General features: G+C 33.8%; 1 protein-coding gene across 1 annotated transcript in view; it reads right to left on the bottom strand.

Annotated features, from left to right (window-relative positions):
• TOX (thymocyte selection associated high mobility group box) overlaps positions 1-20,673 on the bottom strand; it is a 283,911-nt gene that overhangs the window by 20,225 nt on the left and 243,013 nt on the right. The window contains exons 4-6 of the mRNA XM_063450412.1: positions 16,750-17,028; positions 11,561-11,791; positions 5,345-5,425 (exon numbers count right to left, since the gene is read on the bottom strand). Coding sequence (XP_063306482.1) covers positions 5,345-5,425; positions 11,561-11,791; positions 16,750-17,028 — 591 coding nt within the window. The remainder of the gene's footprint in view (positions 1-5,344; positions 5,426-11,560; positions 11,792-16,749; positions 17,029-20,673) is intronic.

Raw genomic sequence — 20,673 nt, 5'->3', positions numbered from 1 at the left:
AACCTATATTGATAAATTACACACCTGCTGTATTAAGCCCACTACATGCTGTATTAACTTTGCAACCACATGATTTACCCAAACTTGCACTGCATTAAAAGCTTGCACACACAGCAATAATGCTATAAAGTGCTGTATAACTAAATCAAATATGGTGCATTAATGATTCACTGTCATAACTGTAAGTAATATTCTCTCTCAATATTGTAGGAAGATCCAATAATGTAAGGATACCAATATTTGAGCTGATGATCGTAGCTCTACTGTAGATTAACCATTCAATTGAAAGGATTACACAGATCTCAGGCAATTACTGAATGGAAACTAACGTTCTTGTTATATAATGCAAACATGCATTCCAGACAGACATCAAATATATTTCTGTTAAACAAATGTAGTACATATAGAAAGTGCAGCTGGTAATGTTTATTACAAGATCTGTTTAGTGATTGGGAAATGTTGAAAAAAATGATTAAAAATAATAATCAGTTCTGCTGACTTGGTACATAGTAAAAATAACAAAATTGGGGTCACTATAAAAGTGTGTATACTTGGTTACCTTTGTTATGTGAAGTGTGGACTTTGCAGTTGATTTGCACAGTTTATCTTCAAGAAAATGGTGACTAGTAATTTAAGTTAAGTGCCGGCTGCTTACTAACATATTAACAGCAAAACAAAAGAATACAAATGAAAATATATCAAAAAGTGGGGCTGGGGGGCAGAGAACGAAGGAATGTGGAAAAGAGGCTAAAAGCAAAATTGTCGTGTAGGACATGGTGGTTAATTAAATATGGTAGCAGATCACTTAATACAAAACAGGTCTGGACAACATTCATTTAACTCAAAAGGATTCATAATAATGTAGTCATGAGGTGGTACAAAATCTTGTTGTGTTTGTTATCTTTTTGTAGGATATGTTAGAGTTCATATTTCCCAAATTGTTGAGTGTTGGTCTACACATTTTTCATACTTTCCATATCCTCCATTTATTTTTTTCTACGGACTATAGGGGCCCAATCCTGTGTGCGGACTATTGTATTTATATTGTGAGATATTTTCTACACAGTCATTTATTTGGGCAGTTAAGTTCTACATTATATGAAGCTTGCCATTTTAAAAAAGGATCAAAACAACCAACTCTTGGATTATGCATGCACCAATGGATTGAGGAAGAACTGTAAATATCCATATGGCCTTTATCTATTTATATAATGTCACACACCCTTGCATGGGATCTATGGTAGGATTTTAAGGGGAGACTTTTCTGGTATGACTTGTTTTTTTCTTCTATACCTACCATTGCACATGGTATGGAGGTGAAACATCACAGTCTAATGGACAGCATAGGGACTCTGAATGTTTGTCATTATATTTCCTGTTATTGTTTCTTCATGCTAGCTCAGTGCTATCAGTGGAACTTTGTTTCTTGATATCAACCTTGATACTGATTGACAGCTCCTTGATCTTCCAGTTTAAAAAGTAGGTTTTCATAAAGCAACTAGAGTGTTACCTATGTCAACACAAGACTGCTTAGTTGTTGTTTTTTTCCAAGTCAATCATTTTCCCTCTACTTGACAATTTGTGAAAAGCTTGAATATAAACTGGCTTTAAATAGCTATCTTAAACCATTTAATGAATATGTTGGATAGACCCCAAAGATTTTTTGTGTTTTATAAAGAAATCACAATTGAAAATTAAGAAGGCTACTTTAACCCTTCATGTCTAATACAATATAACTAGATATGCATAGGTTACCATCACTGGTTAGAGATGTTTACGGAAGGTAAATGTTAGTTCTAGTTACCAAAAAGTCCATTAGCATGATAAATTGCAAGTTCACTGACTAGAATTTAAGATTGATTTTCAATGAACCCCTCAAGGGGCTAGCTGTGCATTGCAAATTCAATTAATGCAATTTGTGTGATGTTTGGACTAGGTCAATTTATGGAGTGAATATGCATTATTTCTCTAGGGAACTAGAGAACTGTGCAGAAAAAAATTATATTGTTTATATATTTCCACAGAACAAGCTCATTCATATGGAACACTGGCAAATATAATATAATAAAATAATTAAACCTGTACCTTGTTAACCCTTTGGAATTTCCATAAGCTTTCACATCAAATATATAATTAAAAATAAATAAAATAAAACTATATATCTGTGAAATAGGTCATTGGATTTGTGTGGAGAACGAGTTAGCATGAATAAGTGTTCACGTGTTATCTTGCTCTGATTCATGGTACACAAAATACATTAATAATATTAGTCTTAAGAATTACTATCATGATTAAAGTGTATATTTGCATATTGAGTCACAAACAGACAGTATCCTCCAAGGAATATTCTTAGTCTGGTTTTAAGACATTGTCTGATTTACTATTTGACATTAGGGGAGCACATCATAATCATCATACTAATAATAATATACTGCAAACATATGCCTGTAGTACCCAATTTAATTTTTTAAATTAGATAAAATCACAATTTATAAAAAAAAAATATTTTTAAATCCTAGATGTTATTCATGACCAGATAGGAAGATCAGTTTGCTTATCATTAGTATTTTCGTACTGTTTGTACATACATGAATCACTATGCATTAATCATTTTAAGCTTCAGTTCAGTTTGGATTTTGTCCTTGCTAAAGGTCAGGCCTGTCTTGGGCATTTTGCCATCTCATATTTTAAGTAGTATTCCTAAAAAGTGGGTACATTTTAAACTAAGAAAACCTATTGTAATTTGGGTTTAAGTTGATGCAATACATATATGTTTACCTAATCAATTAGTATGAAAAAAAATATAAGAAAATAAATCTTCCCTTCTTTTTTTTTCAATTTCTTTTTTGCAAAACAAATTACAACTGAACACACACAAACATTACAACACTAAAATTGAAAAAATACAAAATAAATGTTTTCGCAGTTTTGCTTGTATAAATAGGCACTTCGAGCTCATATGTATAAGATTTACTTTCATTTTCCAGAGACATGTCATAAACATAATATGAAGAGAGTTCAACACTGTTTCAAAGCTTATTTATTTTTACTAAATATTTATATATATATTTAAATTGTATTTAAATAAGTTTAGCAATAGTCATGGGACCTAATGTGATCAAACTAAAAGTGTGATATTTTAGCAAATATTTTTCTTCATAAAAGGCAGTACAAAAATACAATGTAAAACGGATGTAAAAAGTATGCATAAAACAAAGTGGAAAAGAGCCCAAAAAAGCTTTTAACCTCAAGAGTGGAGCATTAAGTGGTTGAAATTTAACCACCTACCCTAAATGGGGATATATCAATGTTTTCAGAACTTGGATGGTAATGCAGTCCTGTTGATAGCAAGGCATATTAAAAAGAGAAAAAGAGAAAACATGTGTTTCCCCCCATTTTCTCTTTTTTATATGCCTTGATATCAACAGGACTGCATTACCATTTAAGTTCTGAAAACATTGATATATTCCCACTTAGGCTAGGTGGTTAACGCTCCACTCTTGAGGTTAAAAGCTTTTTGGGCTCTTTTCCACTTCTTTTTATGTATGTATTTGGTGGGGAGAGGGATTCCCATTAGAGTGTTGCAGCGGAATTATAATTGATACTAGAAATATTTAAGCACCTTTATCACACAGACTATGTATATATATTATGACACCCATCTAATTTTTGGAACATACTGCACCATTATTGTTTTAGTTTTATCTTCCTACTGGCTGTCTGTTACTGCACCGAAGAGGATACTCACCGCACATCCCATAAGCGGGAATCATACCGCTGCAAGCTATTCACACCAGAGCTGGTTTAAGCTCTACAAAAAGTGAGTAAGACCTCTTCTATTTACATTATCTCTTGGACCACCGATTTCATCACTCATCGCCCTCTTCTATACATTCGAAACCGGTAAGGAGCAGAACCCTACAACTCCAGAGACCAATCTAGGATCCAAGTTCCACTATACTGGACTTTGTTGTATTATCACTACCTCTACCAGGACTTTACATTTATTTACCTTGCCTATTGGCACAGTCCCATCCCTTTGTTTGTTTGTTTCCATTTATTTCAAGGACACATGAGGGAGTCCTTGTTTGGGATTGCTGCCTTTTTCTTTCTTTTGATATAATTAGCGCTGACTCTAGTTTCTGTTTTTAAGTTCCCTTCAAACATAAGGGGATTTAAAGGAACATTATGACACCCAGACCACTTTATCTTATTGAAGTGGTTTGCATGCACAACATATTCATAAAACAGTTTAAGAAAGCTATTTAAAGTCAGTCTATATTCAAGTTTTTCACAAATTGTCAAGTAGAGGGAAAATTATGTTATTGAAAAAACAACAACTAAGCAGTCTTGTGTTGACATGGACAACACTCTAGTTACTTCATGAAAACCTACTTTTTAAACTCGAAGATCAAGGAGTTGTCCCTGCAGTGTCCCTGTTCCCTTAACCTTGCAGTGTAAAACATTGGAATTACAAAAACTACAATGTTTAAATTGCAGTACTAAGACTGTACTAAGACTGCCTCTAGTGGCTGTCTACCAGATGGATTGTGCTGACATTGGTGGAAGAGGCCATTCCAGCACCGAGGGACTTCAGCGCTTGAATCAGGAAAGTTTTTTTTATCCCTTTACATGGCTTGGGAGGGTTGTGGGGGGAGCGCAGGGGCAGAGAGACACTAGTGTTAGGAGCACAGCTTTGTATTCCTAACACTATAGTGTTTCTTTAAGTTTCAGTTTGAGAAGCCAGACACATAGCTTTCATATGCTTGGCCTTTCAATCCCAGCTTACCTGCTTTGTGAAATACACATGTTTGGTACTGAAATGGTTAGAGTGTCATGTTAACAATACATTTATGTTGATGGATTTGTTTTGTTTATTGCACACTAACTATAAAACTCTCAACTGGTGTTGTTCTTGTGAACATAATTCTTCTTACTTTTATCATACAAATAGAGGTTCTTAACATGTTTTGAAAGGAACCCAAATCATATATAAACTGTTCACATAGTGAACTATTAAACAGTTGTAAACAGTTGTAAACGCAACTCAGTGATTCTGTGTTCAATTGGAGCATACTATATAACAAATCAATCCAGCAACAATTTCTTTAGACTTCTCCTGGTTAATACTCATCCTTCCATTTTATTGATTATGGGCAGTGAAGAAAATTACCTTCCTGACCTAAGCAATGTTTACCAATGGAAAATATCATGGGGGACACATTTTGGATCCTGACTGTAAGGTTAAGAAGCACTGACTGAAACGTTTGCACTTAATGAAACTATTGTAGTGAAGCATAGCAGAGATAATGATTTAAAGTATACCATAAATATTTGAAGTTACCTTGGATACAAGACTTGCTCGATATGCAGCCAATTGCTTAAGATATTCTTTTTTGGCAGCCTCTGTTTTCTTTTTGTACACCTTAAAGAAAAAATACAAGTGAATCATGATGTTGCATAACATATTGCCATCAGTAGTTAGTGATTTAGATTCCTTTTATGTCTACTACATCTTTATTAAGACATTTTGATGAATACACCAGAAGTCTCATACTTCTCTCCATTAATTTAAAACATTGGCTTAGACAAGCAATATGCATTGTATAAACTGACAGATTGTGGGCAACATATATCCGAAAGGGATAAAAATGTTTTATTAATATCACTATGGAACTACTACTGAAATGTTCATGATTTTTTTTAATAATACTACAAAAACTACTATTTTACATTACTAAGATCATAATATTTTACATTTTAGAGAACACTAAAGTTCATTGGAACTAAGAGATCTATTTACCAAACTGTGAACCATGTTAACCAGACAACTGCCTTGCAAAACATACACTAAAGTTACTGAGTAGTGGAAAATGGATGCCGGAGAAAAAAAACACGGAATGTTCAAAAGTCAGAATGTCTTGCTATATCTGGATTTGTTAGGGAGGTGAGCAAGTCAGGGACATTCTCACAGAAGGCCTTTGAGCTGTTCCTCTTTACCCAGGACAGCCCCTGTTTTAGGATCTTGTCCTGCTGCTCCAATTATGTCGCTTTTTGATGATGTGTACAGGCTTGTGACATCACAGTCCTCTTTGACCAATCAGTAACCCGTACAGGGTATATATACTTCCTGGTTGTCCTTGTTTCCTTGCCCTGTTGGGGTTTTTGTTGCCTGAGAGTGTGTTTATACAGTGTATTGGATTTTCTGTTTTCTGACCTTGGCTTGTTTAAATATTCTTGATTATTCTTGATCTCTGTTATCCTTATCTTGGCCTGGCTATCAATTCCATGTATTTCTATAATCCTAATCTCTAGTTTATTCTCTGTCTGCTTGCAGACATTTCACAAATCTGTCTCAGGCACTAACCCGGCAACGCTAAGGACCGGTACATGTACCTTTACAGTTACCTTTAGCTTTGCGTGTTAGGGTAACTCTATGCCTGACATTACATTATCGTTATCTACAAAACAGCAATTTATTTATTGCAGGACCAAAATGACAGGGCAATATACTGCATAGAGATGACGTGGTCTGAGTGCCCATAATGGTCCTTTAAGAGCAAACTTTCAGCTTTGTGTATATCATAATAGACTGGATTACTTGCTCTTTTTACAGTTATTTCTCTCTCCTATTAGTGAAGACACAGCACTGGTGATCCTGTCCTGCTAAAGCTCTTCACTAGGTTTTTTTGATTTGAGGGAAATATAATAACTTGGTTCCAGGATTACCTAAAAATTCCCAAAAGCATAGTTTGAAAGATGGTAAAGCTATATTTTAATTATAATTGTTCTAGTGGCAGTCTTGTCAGATGAGTACAATGGAAATGCATGATAACAATACTTGAATTTTTTTTTATAAAATACTATCAACTACTTAGACCCAGAACTAGATATTAATCCCAAAGAACCATTGTTTCCAATACCTATATTTTAAACAATCTGTACTCTACCCACATTCTCAGCATGGAAAACATACTCATATAACTCTGTAAATATATAAAGAGGGGAAGAAAGACCCCAGATGATTTGTGGCACCTTGCTTGAAAAATTCCCAAAGAACTATTGTATGCAAGGCCCATATTGTAAATAAATGTAATTTCGATGGTACTCAAACCAAATGATCACCATGGAAATAAAGATTATCTTACATAATCAATATGCATGTTCTGAGAACTGTAACAAGACATAATTGGGGCAGTTAAATCTAAATTCCCCTATGAGTTATTTTTTGGAAGAAGACACTACCCTAATATAGCATACAAGCAAACCAATAATAAATACCCATGGTGTCCCATGTTAACTATGCATGTATGAACTGAATGTCTGCCCTTTTCAGGGCTCTAGAGCTTCATTTCACGGTTTCATTTTCAGATCACAATTGCAATTAACAAAACTACAGACCTCACAGTCACAACAACAACAACAACAATACAATGACTAGTAAAAAAAAAAATCTAAACCCATAAGTTTGGAGACAGAATTAATAGAGACTACCAGAGAAAAACAGCAACAATCAACCAACCATATTTGTTTAGTGTAACTAAAATCTCTTACATATTGTCTATGCTGTTGAGATAACATTTATATTGTAGATTAAGTTAAACATTCCTTTACATAAAATTGAAGAATGACAAGAGAACAAGGAATGTAAATGTTCTGATAAAGAAAAAAAAATTGCATTGATTGACTTGACAAAAAAAATGAATGAATTTACTGTGTCATCTAAGAAAAAGACATCAGTTTGTGGACTCTAAGGATTTGTCATCTTGTAAGCATAATTCTGCCTCTTCATATCCTTGCTGCTGCTAATTTAGCAGGACAGGCTCATAATTGAAGCAAATTAACTATTTACTCTCGCCACTTCTACCAGGGGAGGGAAGGACACACCAGCAGGCAAGAGAGTGTGGGAAATCTTATTTTTCTCACTTGTGTCAGATTTGCCCTTCTAAAACACATTAGCAGTAATTTCATGAGGCGTCAAACATTGGAATAAATACTGTGGAATAAAATAATGAGGTGTTAGTACTGAGCCGAACAGCTTTAGCTAATTTCACTGCACAGGAATACTGAAGAAGAATTGGAGGCATATGTTACAGTATCTCAACAGTTGCTTGTGTTTGCTACCTGATCATTAAATTCCTGCCGAGATTCCTTCGAGAATCCATGTCTCTCCACTACAAGAGCTTATGTTTAAATAAACACCACTAAACACACATGCATACAACAGTAATTGTAATTTCTAAATATGATACTAAACTCTTAAATGGGTTTTACATTTCGGTTCTTAGCACAACCGCACGCTTGCTTGTTTCTCTGGCTGAAGCTTAAAGCCATTGACAGTAACGTAAACACAACCATTTTATTTGTAATTTGGAAAATCTATTACAGCCATACTGTGCTCCCAATTAGAGATGCAAGCTTCGTTTTGTAAACTTCCATCTGGTTTAGATTCTGCGTAACTTTCATTTTTCACTTAACTACTATTTTACAAAACAGAAAATGACCTCAGTGGTTCACGGCTTTATGTGAATTGTTAGGCTAGTCAGATAAGTAGAAACATATTTAAATCTCCCAAGTGTATTTATCTAAATATTGAATATAGTAGATCTTGTGTTTGAGAAGCAAATGTACAAAATATTAAAACCAGGACACTTTATGGAAAGAGTGTTAGAAGCCTAGAACAAACGTGCAACAGGAGTGACAAAGGCCAGTATGTAAGGAATCCACACATGTCAGGTATACTCATGAAGATAGTATAACACATAAAAAAATATACAAGCTCATGTGTTTGACAGCAAGACAAACCTTTATAAACATCAATGTAAATGAAGGAATTTCAACAGTAGACATAAACAGCAAGTCCATGGTAAACGTGTCTTCTTTCTTAGCTTAGGTCATTCTTATACTTATGACAAAATAAGAAAGAAATAAGACAGCTCTAGTTCCATCTGCCCAGATAAAGAAACACTAAAGTGTTATAGTCACCACCTTCAGGTTTCTCAGGGCTGGTCTGCCTCCTCCTACTCCGATGTCAGCTGACTGGGGGAGTCTAAAGCACATGCATGATGAGCACCGCACACGCACTTTAGGCCTTCTCCAGAGGAAAGCATTTGATCCATGCATTCCTATGAAGATTTAAAAGACGCTAGACGTCCTCATGCAAACCGTGAGGACGTCCGGTGTCATTTCATGGAGTTAATATCCATGCACCTCTAGCACCTCTAGTGGCTGTCTCAGAGACAGCTACTAGAGGCAGTCTTAACTCTGCATATAAACATTGCAGTTTCTCTGAAACGGCAATGTTTTATATATTACAAGGAAAAGGGGACAGGTTCACTGCACTCAGACCACTTCAATGAGATGAAGTGGTCTGGGTGCCTATAGTGGTCCTTTAATGGAAAATAGTCTGACTCAAGGATATAAATAATTAGATAGAACTGAGTGAGTTAATGAGATTTGGTTTTCACTATATAGTTGTTTAGAATCTCGTCAGGCTAGAATAACGTGGAATTACTCTTAGTCCACTCATTTAATAATCAGTAAAGAAGACTTATCAGAGACATCATTCACTATCTGATTTCATCTGATATTTACTACCAGCTCTATCAGTAATCCTACATGCCATTGGTTCTTTTTTAAATATATAACCTAATAGCATTGCCTGTAGAAAATCATGTATATTTTTAAAGTTTTTCTTATTTGCATGGATAAGCAGGGAAGCATTTGGGAGAAGAGTAGTGACTTTCAAGCAATAACCATCATTTCTGGGGCAAGGTGAGCTGATGTCAGAGTGGCTGCATTTGCTGTTAATAATAATAACAAATACATATATACATGTATATGTAAATAGTTGTTTAATCAGTTTCATTCCTAACCTGTGCCTGGCTATGAGATGAAAATCTATCTCATAGTTTTACCTTTCACAGTTTTGGCCTTGGTCTGGTCTCATTACATCTTTCAGTGTTCAGCAACCTGGCATATACATTCTTTGTCTTAAAACTGTAGGCTTTTATGTACCTAATGTGTACATTTTCACTTATTCTAGAAGTTAAACATTCCATGAATATTTCTTGCTATGCTGTATAAACAATGCAATACTTGTACCATGCACCATCATTATACCATGTGATAGGGATGTGCATGGGTAAAAAAAATTGTTTTGGTTCAGAAATTCGGGTAAGTGAAAAAAATGTGTCTGCTTCGGCAATATGGACCAATGGCATTCTGTTCGTTTTGGCAATTCGGCACTTGGGCAATTTGGCACTTGGGCAATTTGGAACTATGCAATTCGGAACTTCGGTAATTGGGACCCTAAGCCTAACTCTAACCCTAAAACGTAACCCTAAACCTAACCCTTAACCCCTAACCCTAAACCCCTAACCACTTGTTTTGCCCCTAACTCCTAGCCCTAACCACTTGTTTTGCCACTTTTCAGAAATCAGAAGCACTTTGGAACTTCAGCAATTTGGAACTTTGGCAAATTCAGTTTGGTTCTGCACTTTAGAAATTTGGCAATTCAAACTTCGAACATTCGTAAGCATCCGAATGCCCATATTTCACGAAATATATCAAAATGTACATTCGGAATGAAACTAATTGCACATGTCTACCATGTGACATTGTCTGGGGTTTCTGCATCTCTTGTGTACTCTGACTTGTGTATACATATAGCCATCACATAGATTGTCGATATTGACGTCAGACTTGTTATTTGACTTTGTGCATCTTAATGACTTGCCTTGTTTTATGTGCATTCTGTATGCTTTGTGTGTGTACCTGTGTAATGTATGTATTTAAGTTTGCACATATACAGGAATGTAAACATAAATTAACCCTGCCAAAGGAAAGATATAACTCTGAAGGTTCTCGGATTTAATTGTGTTCCAGTAATGAGTAACCTCATCTGTCACTACATTTTCTCATGTACACAGCAGGAGTCTACGACAGGTTATAGTGAGTTGATGAATGTGACAATGAGGAGTTTTGAGTCAGAGGTTACTGAAAGGCATTGTTGTTAGAACTAATTATGAAGCTGTCACCACTAACTGGGTTTGTAACCAAGCTGGATAAATAAGGTCAAGGAGTAAAATAGGGACTATTATGTATTAAAGTGTGATATTGTAAGAGATTTCCCACCTTTAAAGCTTGACACAAACCTGTGCTTTGTTTTTTTTCCCAAAACCAATAAAAAACGTAATTTAACAATGGTTGATAAAATTTATTCTACTTTAGATCAAGCACAATGACAAACTGTACCATTGTAAGGGAGGAATTCTTCAGATTAATTACAAATCTGTTCTAAATTGCTCATTTTTGTTTGCCAAGTTATGCATGCATTGCTATATAGACATGTGTATATATGCAGATTGAGCCTGTAAAAAGTCTTAAAAGTTTTACATTTTTTCGTAATTTTACTAGGAAAAAAAAGATAAGCATTCCAGTGTTTTACTGTTTTTGTATATCATATTATAATTACAAAATTAATCATTTAAAAAAAACATTAAAAACAATAGATCACTATTGCATTCTAATACATAATTCTTTTAGAAATACAACTTACCTGCTTTTGCTCTTCTCCAAGTCCATCCCACATTGAGGCCACTATTTTGGAAACCTCTCCAAATGTAGCATTTGGATTTTGTCCTTTAATGGCAGCTTGTGTGTCTCTGAAGAACAAAGCGTATGCAGACACAGGTTTTTGTGGCTCATTTGGATCTTTCTTCTTTTTCTTTTTGGGAGTTTTTGGCTTCTTTCCGATGTCAGGTGCAGGCCTTTTTTCTGCTGCACTTATCTGTAAAAATAATTATAATCAGTACCTAAAATGATAACATCAATGCTCAATCTGTACAAAATAAGACTTTTAATATTATAACATGGTGCTCAAAAATATTAAAAAGTTTAAATGCAGTAAATTAATATAGATATAATAGACCTAGTCGCACTTGAAACAATTGTATGTAAAACATTAAGTAAATATATATATATATATATATCTATATATATATATATACACACACACACACACTAATCATTTTGAGTTGTCCCTGATCTACACTGATGTTCTACTTTATTGTTGCATTTTTAAATTTTTAAATTCAATTTACAATCTATTAAGAAATAATGTCAATAATTGCATCAAGAGGCAATGAGCGACTTAGAAAAGTACAATTAAAAACTGACAACATTGGTCTGTAAAAGCCGAAGTGAGTTATATACATCTATTTATGTTTATCTCCCTGTTAATGTTATACATTTACACAAGGGTACATTGGGGATGGCAATTATATTAAATAACTTATTTATATGGAAATGGAAATTTGTATAATGCAAACAAAAAGAGGAATTCTGGCTTAATACAATGCCTAAAGGGTTAGCATTAATAATTACTTTATTCTATTTTTTTCCAACATCCGTCACAAAAGGGTTTTTGTTGCATTGCTGCTCCCTGTAAAATGGTTGAAAACTAATGTATGTATTAACCTGAAAGGTGATACTTACTACTAATCCAATACTAGGTTGAAAATCTCTAGGAATTTAATAATATGACACAGATGTTACCCAGATGTCAGAAATGAAAAACTAAATATAAATTAGCTTACATTCTTCAATAGAAGAGACATTTTAGAAAAAGAGCTCTACATACTAATAGTGATGTTATAAAGTTAGCTTATTTAATTTTATGAAAACCACAGAGGAAGATCTCATGTTATACAAAAGACAAAAATCTATATATTGCATAATCATGTTGTAATGGTTTCCATCAATTCAGACACCATCAGATGGAAATGGTATTTAGGGCTTGTAATAGAAAATCTACAAGACGAGAATAAAGTAATAAATCATCCATATATCTGTAAGCTTCTTAGTAGACCTTATATTGGATGCTTGTACATAATCAGTTGTCTCAATATGGCTTCCTGAAGTGCTACAGCATATAAATCTTGTCAGGTGTTGTGATGCCTCATTTGGTTGTAGTTTGGGGAAGAAAACTGGAGATATCAGTAATGGATTTGGAAGAGTGAGTCATCTATCCCGGAAATGCATATTACCAGTAGTAAATATCTATGCAAGTATAACAGCTGAAAAATCAAACAGTAGTGTAGAATGAGATAAAAAGTATAGCCATTCTTGAATTTACTACAGGGAAATTCAGTTGAAGTTTAGCTCACACAGAGAAGCACATCTTTCTGATACAATCTGATTGCAATTCTCATATGCAAGAACTATTTGCAAGTACTATACAAAGGAATTTACTTATTTACCAAATTTACCATATCTCTACCAGAACGTGAACAGGAAAATCTGCAAAAGATATTCACTAGCTTTTTGCAGACAAATGTATTCAAATTCAGATTATCTACTTGCAGCCAGAGTGAAAATAGTAAAAAAAAAACTTGGCAGTGTGGAAGTTAAATAATAAGGGGCTGGCCAACTCACACAAGAAAGCCACTATAAAAAAAGTAAAAAAACAAACCAAAAAACTTTTTCTTAAATACTGATTTTCAAAGGTTTTGGGAATTACCTTTTATGTATTTAGCAGCTTTAAAATATATGTTAAAATATATGTTAACTTATTTTATTGAAGAAATACAGTTTTTATCATTATTTTTACTTTTAATAATGTTTGCCCTTTTTTGACTGTATTGTTATGATCTCGACTATAACAAATGCACACATTTCTCCACGTGACCAGCCATGAATGGGGGAACATATTTTCATGCCGTAATATATACATAATATTTATATTTTTCAGTACAATTTTTATGCCCAAAACGACTACATGGATGACATTCGTCTTGACTGAAATGCGACATGGTTAAATACCGAAAAGACCAAACTAAAAAAAAAAAAAAATTTCAGATGAATCGATTCTAATGTCCATTCAGATGCCGAAGGCTGAAATCTGTCCGTTGATCCTGTGATCCTGAGAAGTAAGGATTTTGGTATCCATATTTCTCTAGGTGGTCCAGGATTATTTTTTATAATCTAGACTGGGAGTGTTCAGACTTTAGTGAATAACTAAAGAACTTCGCAAGTGAATTGATTCAAGGTCATCATTTGGTTTTGCAATAAAAGCTAGTAGAGAAAGTGTAATAGAAAAGTCCTACATTTTGGTGAATTTTTAAGGTTTATGTACGTGCAGTTGTTTTGACATGTCATCAACATAAAGTCTAGATTACTCAGAAAAATATACAGAAACGACAAACCTTTTAGCAGGCTGTTAAAATACAGTAAAATACCTATGACCTACTTAGATTTGATTTCAATTTTTTGCTTGGTGGCTGTAATACAAATAGCTACTCAGCACCCACCTACCATGTGTGTGCTAGGATTTTTATAAAATACTTGAAAACATTGTGTCTCAAATATAAAGTAAAGAAGCGGGCCTTTGATGTGAGAAATTATAAAATACAAGTCTTTAAATACTGTGTTCTAGAATTTTTTAGCCTGCACAACTGGAAGCAAAGTAAATATAACATGTAACATTACTTGCATTATAAATTCTGTGAGTTTTATCCGAGGACACAGTACAGCCCCAGGATATATGCAAGCTTCAACTTACTTTAATGTTTACAGAACACAGATTCTTTCCTTGGCATTAAAATATTTAAGGAAAAAAGGCTAACACAGCATCGTTTTGAAGACATATGTTTGCTCAAATATATATATTCTGGTTTTGCTCGAAGGATGACAAACCATATTATTTCCTCCTTATAGCCCTATAATTATATTGTGGATTTTTTGTTTAGACAAGTATTCTAATTCTTTGTATTGGATGAGACATCTAGGCATATGTCATTATCCAAGGTAGAATTCACAATTTACACTTCTTTTTTACTGACATTCAAGGCTGTCATTATTATGTAGTAGAGGAGAACATCTTTAATTATGACCAAGTTTTAATATTTTTTTCAATAGGCTTTTCAAATGTTTTAACATTTGTGGATAAACTTTTAAAATTATTATATATATATATGTATATATATTTTATATTATATATATTATTAGTATTAAAATATTTTTGAAAAAAAAACTATTAAAGTTTAGCCCAAAATGTTAACACTTTGAAAATATTATTCAAAAATATTAAAGGTATGCAGGTATAGCAAAAAATGCTGAGTTATATGTGAATGTATTCTGTTATGTATGTGTCCACGTGAATTATTGTGTTTACATTTTTTTTCTCTGTTTTTCATATTTATTTATAGTAAATAAAAGTCTGCTTTTGACCCTCTGTCTGATACACACTTGGCAGCCAAGTTCCACCAAACTCAGCCAACATTTAATAGTCATTATCAGAAATAACAACTAGAGTAACATATGGTATCTATTACAGCTATGAGTATGCTTAATCTATAGGTTTATGTGATCCACAAGTAATGGACACAACTACAAAAAATATAGCTCACAGATGATATTTTTGATACATTAAACTTGAAAGTTGATTGACAAAAACTGTCTGTCTGTCCATTCAGCTGTCTGTCTGTCTGCCTCTATCTATCTATCTATCTATCTATGTAGACACATATATACAAATGAATGATCAATGGACAGACAGGCAGACAGACAGACAGACAGACAGACAGATAGACAGATAGATAGATAGATAGATAGATAGATAGATAGATAGATAGTGACCTCTATTTATCTTTCACATCATTCTTAGCAACTGAATATTCTAAATGACCTTTGTTGTCATCAGAATTGAATACAATAACTTGGACCATAAATTATGATTTCAATAGAAAGTGACATGTATTCTTCTCAGTGTGTTACTGCACAAAAAATGCTGAATAATTAAGGAGATCGAGACTATTCTGCTCATTGAACTATTAACCTTTCACCAAAATGTCTAAATAAATAGGGCTCTTCTGGCAAATTATTTAGCACAGTCATTACAATTTATTTGCATTCAAACAGATTTATTTTAGGCAATATTAACAAGGTCGTGACAAGAACCTACTCTATGGATGTTTAGAAATATCTAGTGTTATAAACGTGTAACTCTTCAGTTGGCTTCTAAAGTCTTTGCTGATGGCCAAGAGGACAGGATTACTCTAAGCATCATAACCACTACAACCCACTGTAGTAGTTATGATGTCAGGAGTACCCTGGCCCCTGTACCTGGGAATAGGGTAAGCCATTTTGCTCTCCCTGGGTAACTGCAGGATGCTGATCATCTGCATTGGCACTTGATGACACCAGGATTCTGCAGCTCTGAAGTCAATCACACCAGTCATTAATTGGCTGACAGCATAAGCTGACTCATCCATGCACATTTAAGTGTTTTATTATTTAATAAATACACTGTTATTGAAGTCAATGGTGTAAGTGTATATTATGGAGTGGAAGAACTTGTAATATTATTGTCACTTGACACAGGGCCACCATTAAAATTCTTAGTGGCCCTTACAAGTCCACTGGCTAAGCCCCACAATACACACTTAAAAACACACATAGGCTCACAGACCAAAATGATCCAACACATGCTCCCAGAGAGAGATGCACATTCATAGACACAAACACACATACAGAGATATGCATCCCAGACTATCTAACAGGATACACACATACACACAAATATGCAATCACAGAAACAAACACAGTTACAGATGCACATTACCATACATTCACACATCCCAATGCATACTGGGCCATTTGCCCATTTCTAGTAAGACTAAGTTGATGCAGATCCTGATGTGTAGTGCAAAGCCAAACAAATGGAAAGCTAATAAAATAAAAATATACCTTGGCGGTATCATCCACTTCATCTTCGTGGACTGAACTAGATGGTGAAGGTGTTGCAGATTTACTTCCAGGTGGAGATGGAGAATTATGGGCAACATTGTTTCCTGTCATGTTCAATCCCAGTTGAGCACTCAGTTGGGATTGGTTGATTGTAGTTAACTGGCCATGTGGCATCATACCCGCCTGTCTGATATCCTGTGGTTGAACTCTTGCTCTCATGGCTGCCATTTGGGAATGTGGGGAATAGTGAGTTCCATTGGAATTTTGAAGCTCTTGCATCTGGAAAATAATAAAAAATGTAACCTATTATTTATTTGCTCTTTTTACACAGTCCTGTATTTTTAATTTGTTTTCATAACATGGATAACATGATTTTCCAAAATGTATCAGAAATATTAAATGAGTGATTTTAAATAAAATACATAGCAAAAAAAGAAAAAAGTATAATCCAACAAAAACATGATATAGTTATTTTAATATTACATTGGAAATGGTTGGTAAAGGCATTCAGTTTTATATAAACAAGGCATTTACTATGAAGTAAATTAATTTTATATATATTTTTTTTTTTAGCTAGTTCTCTGTATTTTATTATCTAAATATGTTATATAACATAAAATGCAGTTAAATCAGTATTACCCTAATCAATATAACCAAAGGCTGGATAATATGCGTACAGGGGAATATTTTATGTGAAATAAAAGACAATATGAATGCAATGCATTTAGAGCATTGGATTTTCGATTTAATGAGAGACATTATTTTAATTGAAGCAATACATTACAATTCCACGAGGATTAGAATTAAAATAATTTTTTCATCTTTTCACTATTTAGAAAAAAAAAAGTAAAATTGTCTTTTGAGATGTTTTTTTAAAAGAATCCAAACATGCACAGATGCATAAAGTAATGCATTTCTCATTTGGAAGTATGATTACTAATCCTCACAAATGACTTATCAAGTAATATATCCATCAGGCTCTTAAAATGCATTTATTTTTTCAGCTATAGGTCTACCATGCTAACAAAAATGTAAGCTTTTATTCAGCTTTGCTATACTATTACGGTAGTAATTAGTTTTTATTGGGTGATTTAATCATCATTAGTGTAAAAAAATGCCTCAGTCTCATTCTTCATTATCAAATGCACAAGTGGGCTATTCTAAATGTTAATTTTCTACTGTTTTCTCTTTAGTCTAAATAGTGGAACATAATCAGAGTAAGTGAAAAATGCACAATGTGATGGTAGTCATCATCACTGGGAGCATATGTCTGACACTTCATGTAGGTCCCCAGTTGGCTCTTCTTTCTTTCTTTCTTTCTTTCTTTATTTCTATCTATTTATCTATCTGTCTGTCTAATAACTTTGATGATTATATTTAGCAGAATTTTTACTAAAGAGTTGGTTAGGGTTATTTACAATTCTTTATAAAATGCCAATATATTCAGTAGCACTTTACAAAATCAAAAGAGGAGATAAAAAACTCAGTGAACAGAAACAAGAGTTGAAGGTATGCACTACTCAAATAAACTATTAATCTAGTAAACAACATATTTCCAAAGCATATACAAACTAGAATACATTGATAAATAAAAAAAATCAACAGGTTGTCTGACTCTTAGATGTTTGTCTTTCTGATTTTAGACAATATAAAGCATATTGGCTAATATTTAATCGCAACTCTTTTGGGATTAGACCTTTTAACAATATAAAGTGATACCTTTATCAACTGACAAACTGTGAATTCCATATGTACTGAAACAAATCTGTCCCCTTGTAGAAATCTAATCATGGCATATATATATATTATGAAAAGTATGCATATCTTTAGGTTATATTTACTATAACTTATGTTACTACACAGTCAAACAATACTAAACATTTAATATATGTCAAAACAATATTGCACAGAGACTGCAGCATTGTTCATTAACATCCAAAGAGATTGGTAAATGTTTCCAACAGTTGTATGCTTACAACTAATAAATTATATAAATAATGTTGTTTTCGAAGACAGATGTTTTATGTTTAAGATGTTCTTGACTGATGACTGGTACTCTCCAAACCGCTTATGAAACTTAGTCTGAACAAGACTTAGACCAGGAATCAGCAACTTATGGTACACGTACCATGCATGGTTAGTCAAGAATGCCAATCTCAAGTGGCCTGGGTGGGGAGATCTGAGAATACCATTAAAGCCAGCCTGACAGAGGTCCTAGTGGAACCAATTGCTAATTCAACACTTTGACAAAGGGGCATTTTTCTGCTCTTGGTGATCATATCAAATGAATTAAATAACATAATCATAAAGAAATAAGAGTTGGATTAAAATACAAAAATGTCATTACTATGACAATGACATCAAACCATGATCTAATATAAATAGAACACTGCGTATATGTAATATTTCATTTAGGTTTTTCTCCTCTGGACAATTTTATTGGGACTGTATAGTTAAAAGGTAGCATAACTTTCATTCCAGCATATGTTCTAAGATGCATATTTTTGCAGAATATGAAAGTATATTATCCCTTTTTCAGGATTCTTTACTACTGTCATTATGAACTAGATAAGACTGACATGCCAAAGTAAAATAGAATGGATCTTTTATGTGTATTAGACCAAAACAAAGACCAAAACAAGATTTTCGCACACTTTTCCTTGTCCAATATTACCCTGTAGATTAAGTATCTTTTATGAGCTTAGTTTAAGAAAATATGGCAATTCTTAGATGTTTTATTAAATAAACCACTGTTTCATTGGAAAGATCTGTTTCCTTTAAAATCCCTCAATTCCGACTGTATGAAATGTATACTTATCATGTACTTGATTTATAGGAGAATCATATTTCTAGAGCTGTAATATTTGATTCTGATGTTAAAATCTGGAAGTAGATCGTATACCAACTTTTCATCCAATTGTAATAAACTATACTATACTTAGAAACCAAGTATACTTGTGCTATTATATATATTGCTATAACATTGTAGATCTTAAAAGCAACCAATGATGTATGTTATTATATATTCATTGGTGTGATTAAGAAATACTTTTTGAAGGACCACTTGTCAAGTCACCCAGGCCACTTCATGTCAATTACGTGATTTGGGTGTAGCGGCTCTGTCCTTTTAACCCTGCTATATAAAACCTTGCAGTTTTTAGAAACTGCAATATTTTTATCGAAAGATTAAAAACACCTCTAGTGGGGTGCAGGCTTAACTGCTAAGCTAAGCTGATGTGTTGTATAAGAGTTCTTTGATAATCGTATTCATTTGCTAACTACTGGTAAACTAGGTTTTTTGTCACGGCTTGAGTTGGGACTTACTTGCCCTAAGCTAACCTGGGCTTACTGTTAGTCATCTATTTTCTCTAACAGACTGTGGTGGAACAGTCCTCTAGACAAGGGAACCCCACTATCATGGATGCATATGACATCCTGTGTTTGCAATTCTGGGAGTGTGCACACCAGCACCAGAGCTCCTTTGCGAAACAAGCCCCTGTATTGACTATTCATTAACGAATCTCATTAAATCGTCTCCATCCTAGGCCTGGAACCATGGTGGATTCTGGACACCATACCTGTCCACATTCCAGGAGGGTTCAGCATAGTCACCGACCTAAAGTTCTTACTGGGGACATTAACTTGTGTACCAAAGGAGGTAGAGTCACTGGACAATGAGTCAGGGCTTTACTGAAGTCTCGGGCTGGAGTAATGGCATATGAGGGTTTTACAGAGACTCTCTGGCTCACCTTTCTCCACAAGCCTGTATTATAAGCTTTCTTGGTTGGATGCTTTCCTCGAGATTTGGAATTGGCTAACTTAGGCTGAAGACATTTAAAGACCCTCCTTTTTGATGGTCAAGCTTTGCCTGATTATATGTGTTTCTCTGGTGGTCTTATTGATAATACTTTTATTTTGCTTTGA

This window comes from Pelobates fuscus, chromosome 4, assembly GCF_036172605.1.
Source record: "Pelobates fuscus isolate aPelFus1 chromosome 4, aPelFus1.pri, whole genome shotgun sequence".
Lineage (NCBI taxonomy): Eukaryota > Metazoa > Chordata > Amphibia > Anura > Pelobatidae > Pelobates > Pelobates fuscus.
The sequence above is the reverse complement of the archived record's forward strand: the minus strand, read 5'-3'. Positions and strand labels throughout refer to the sequence as shown.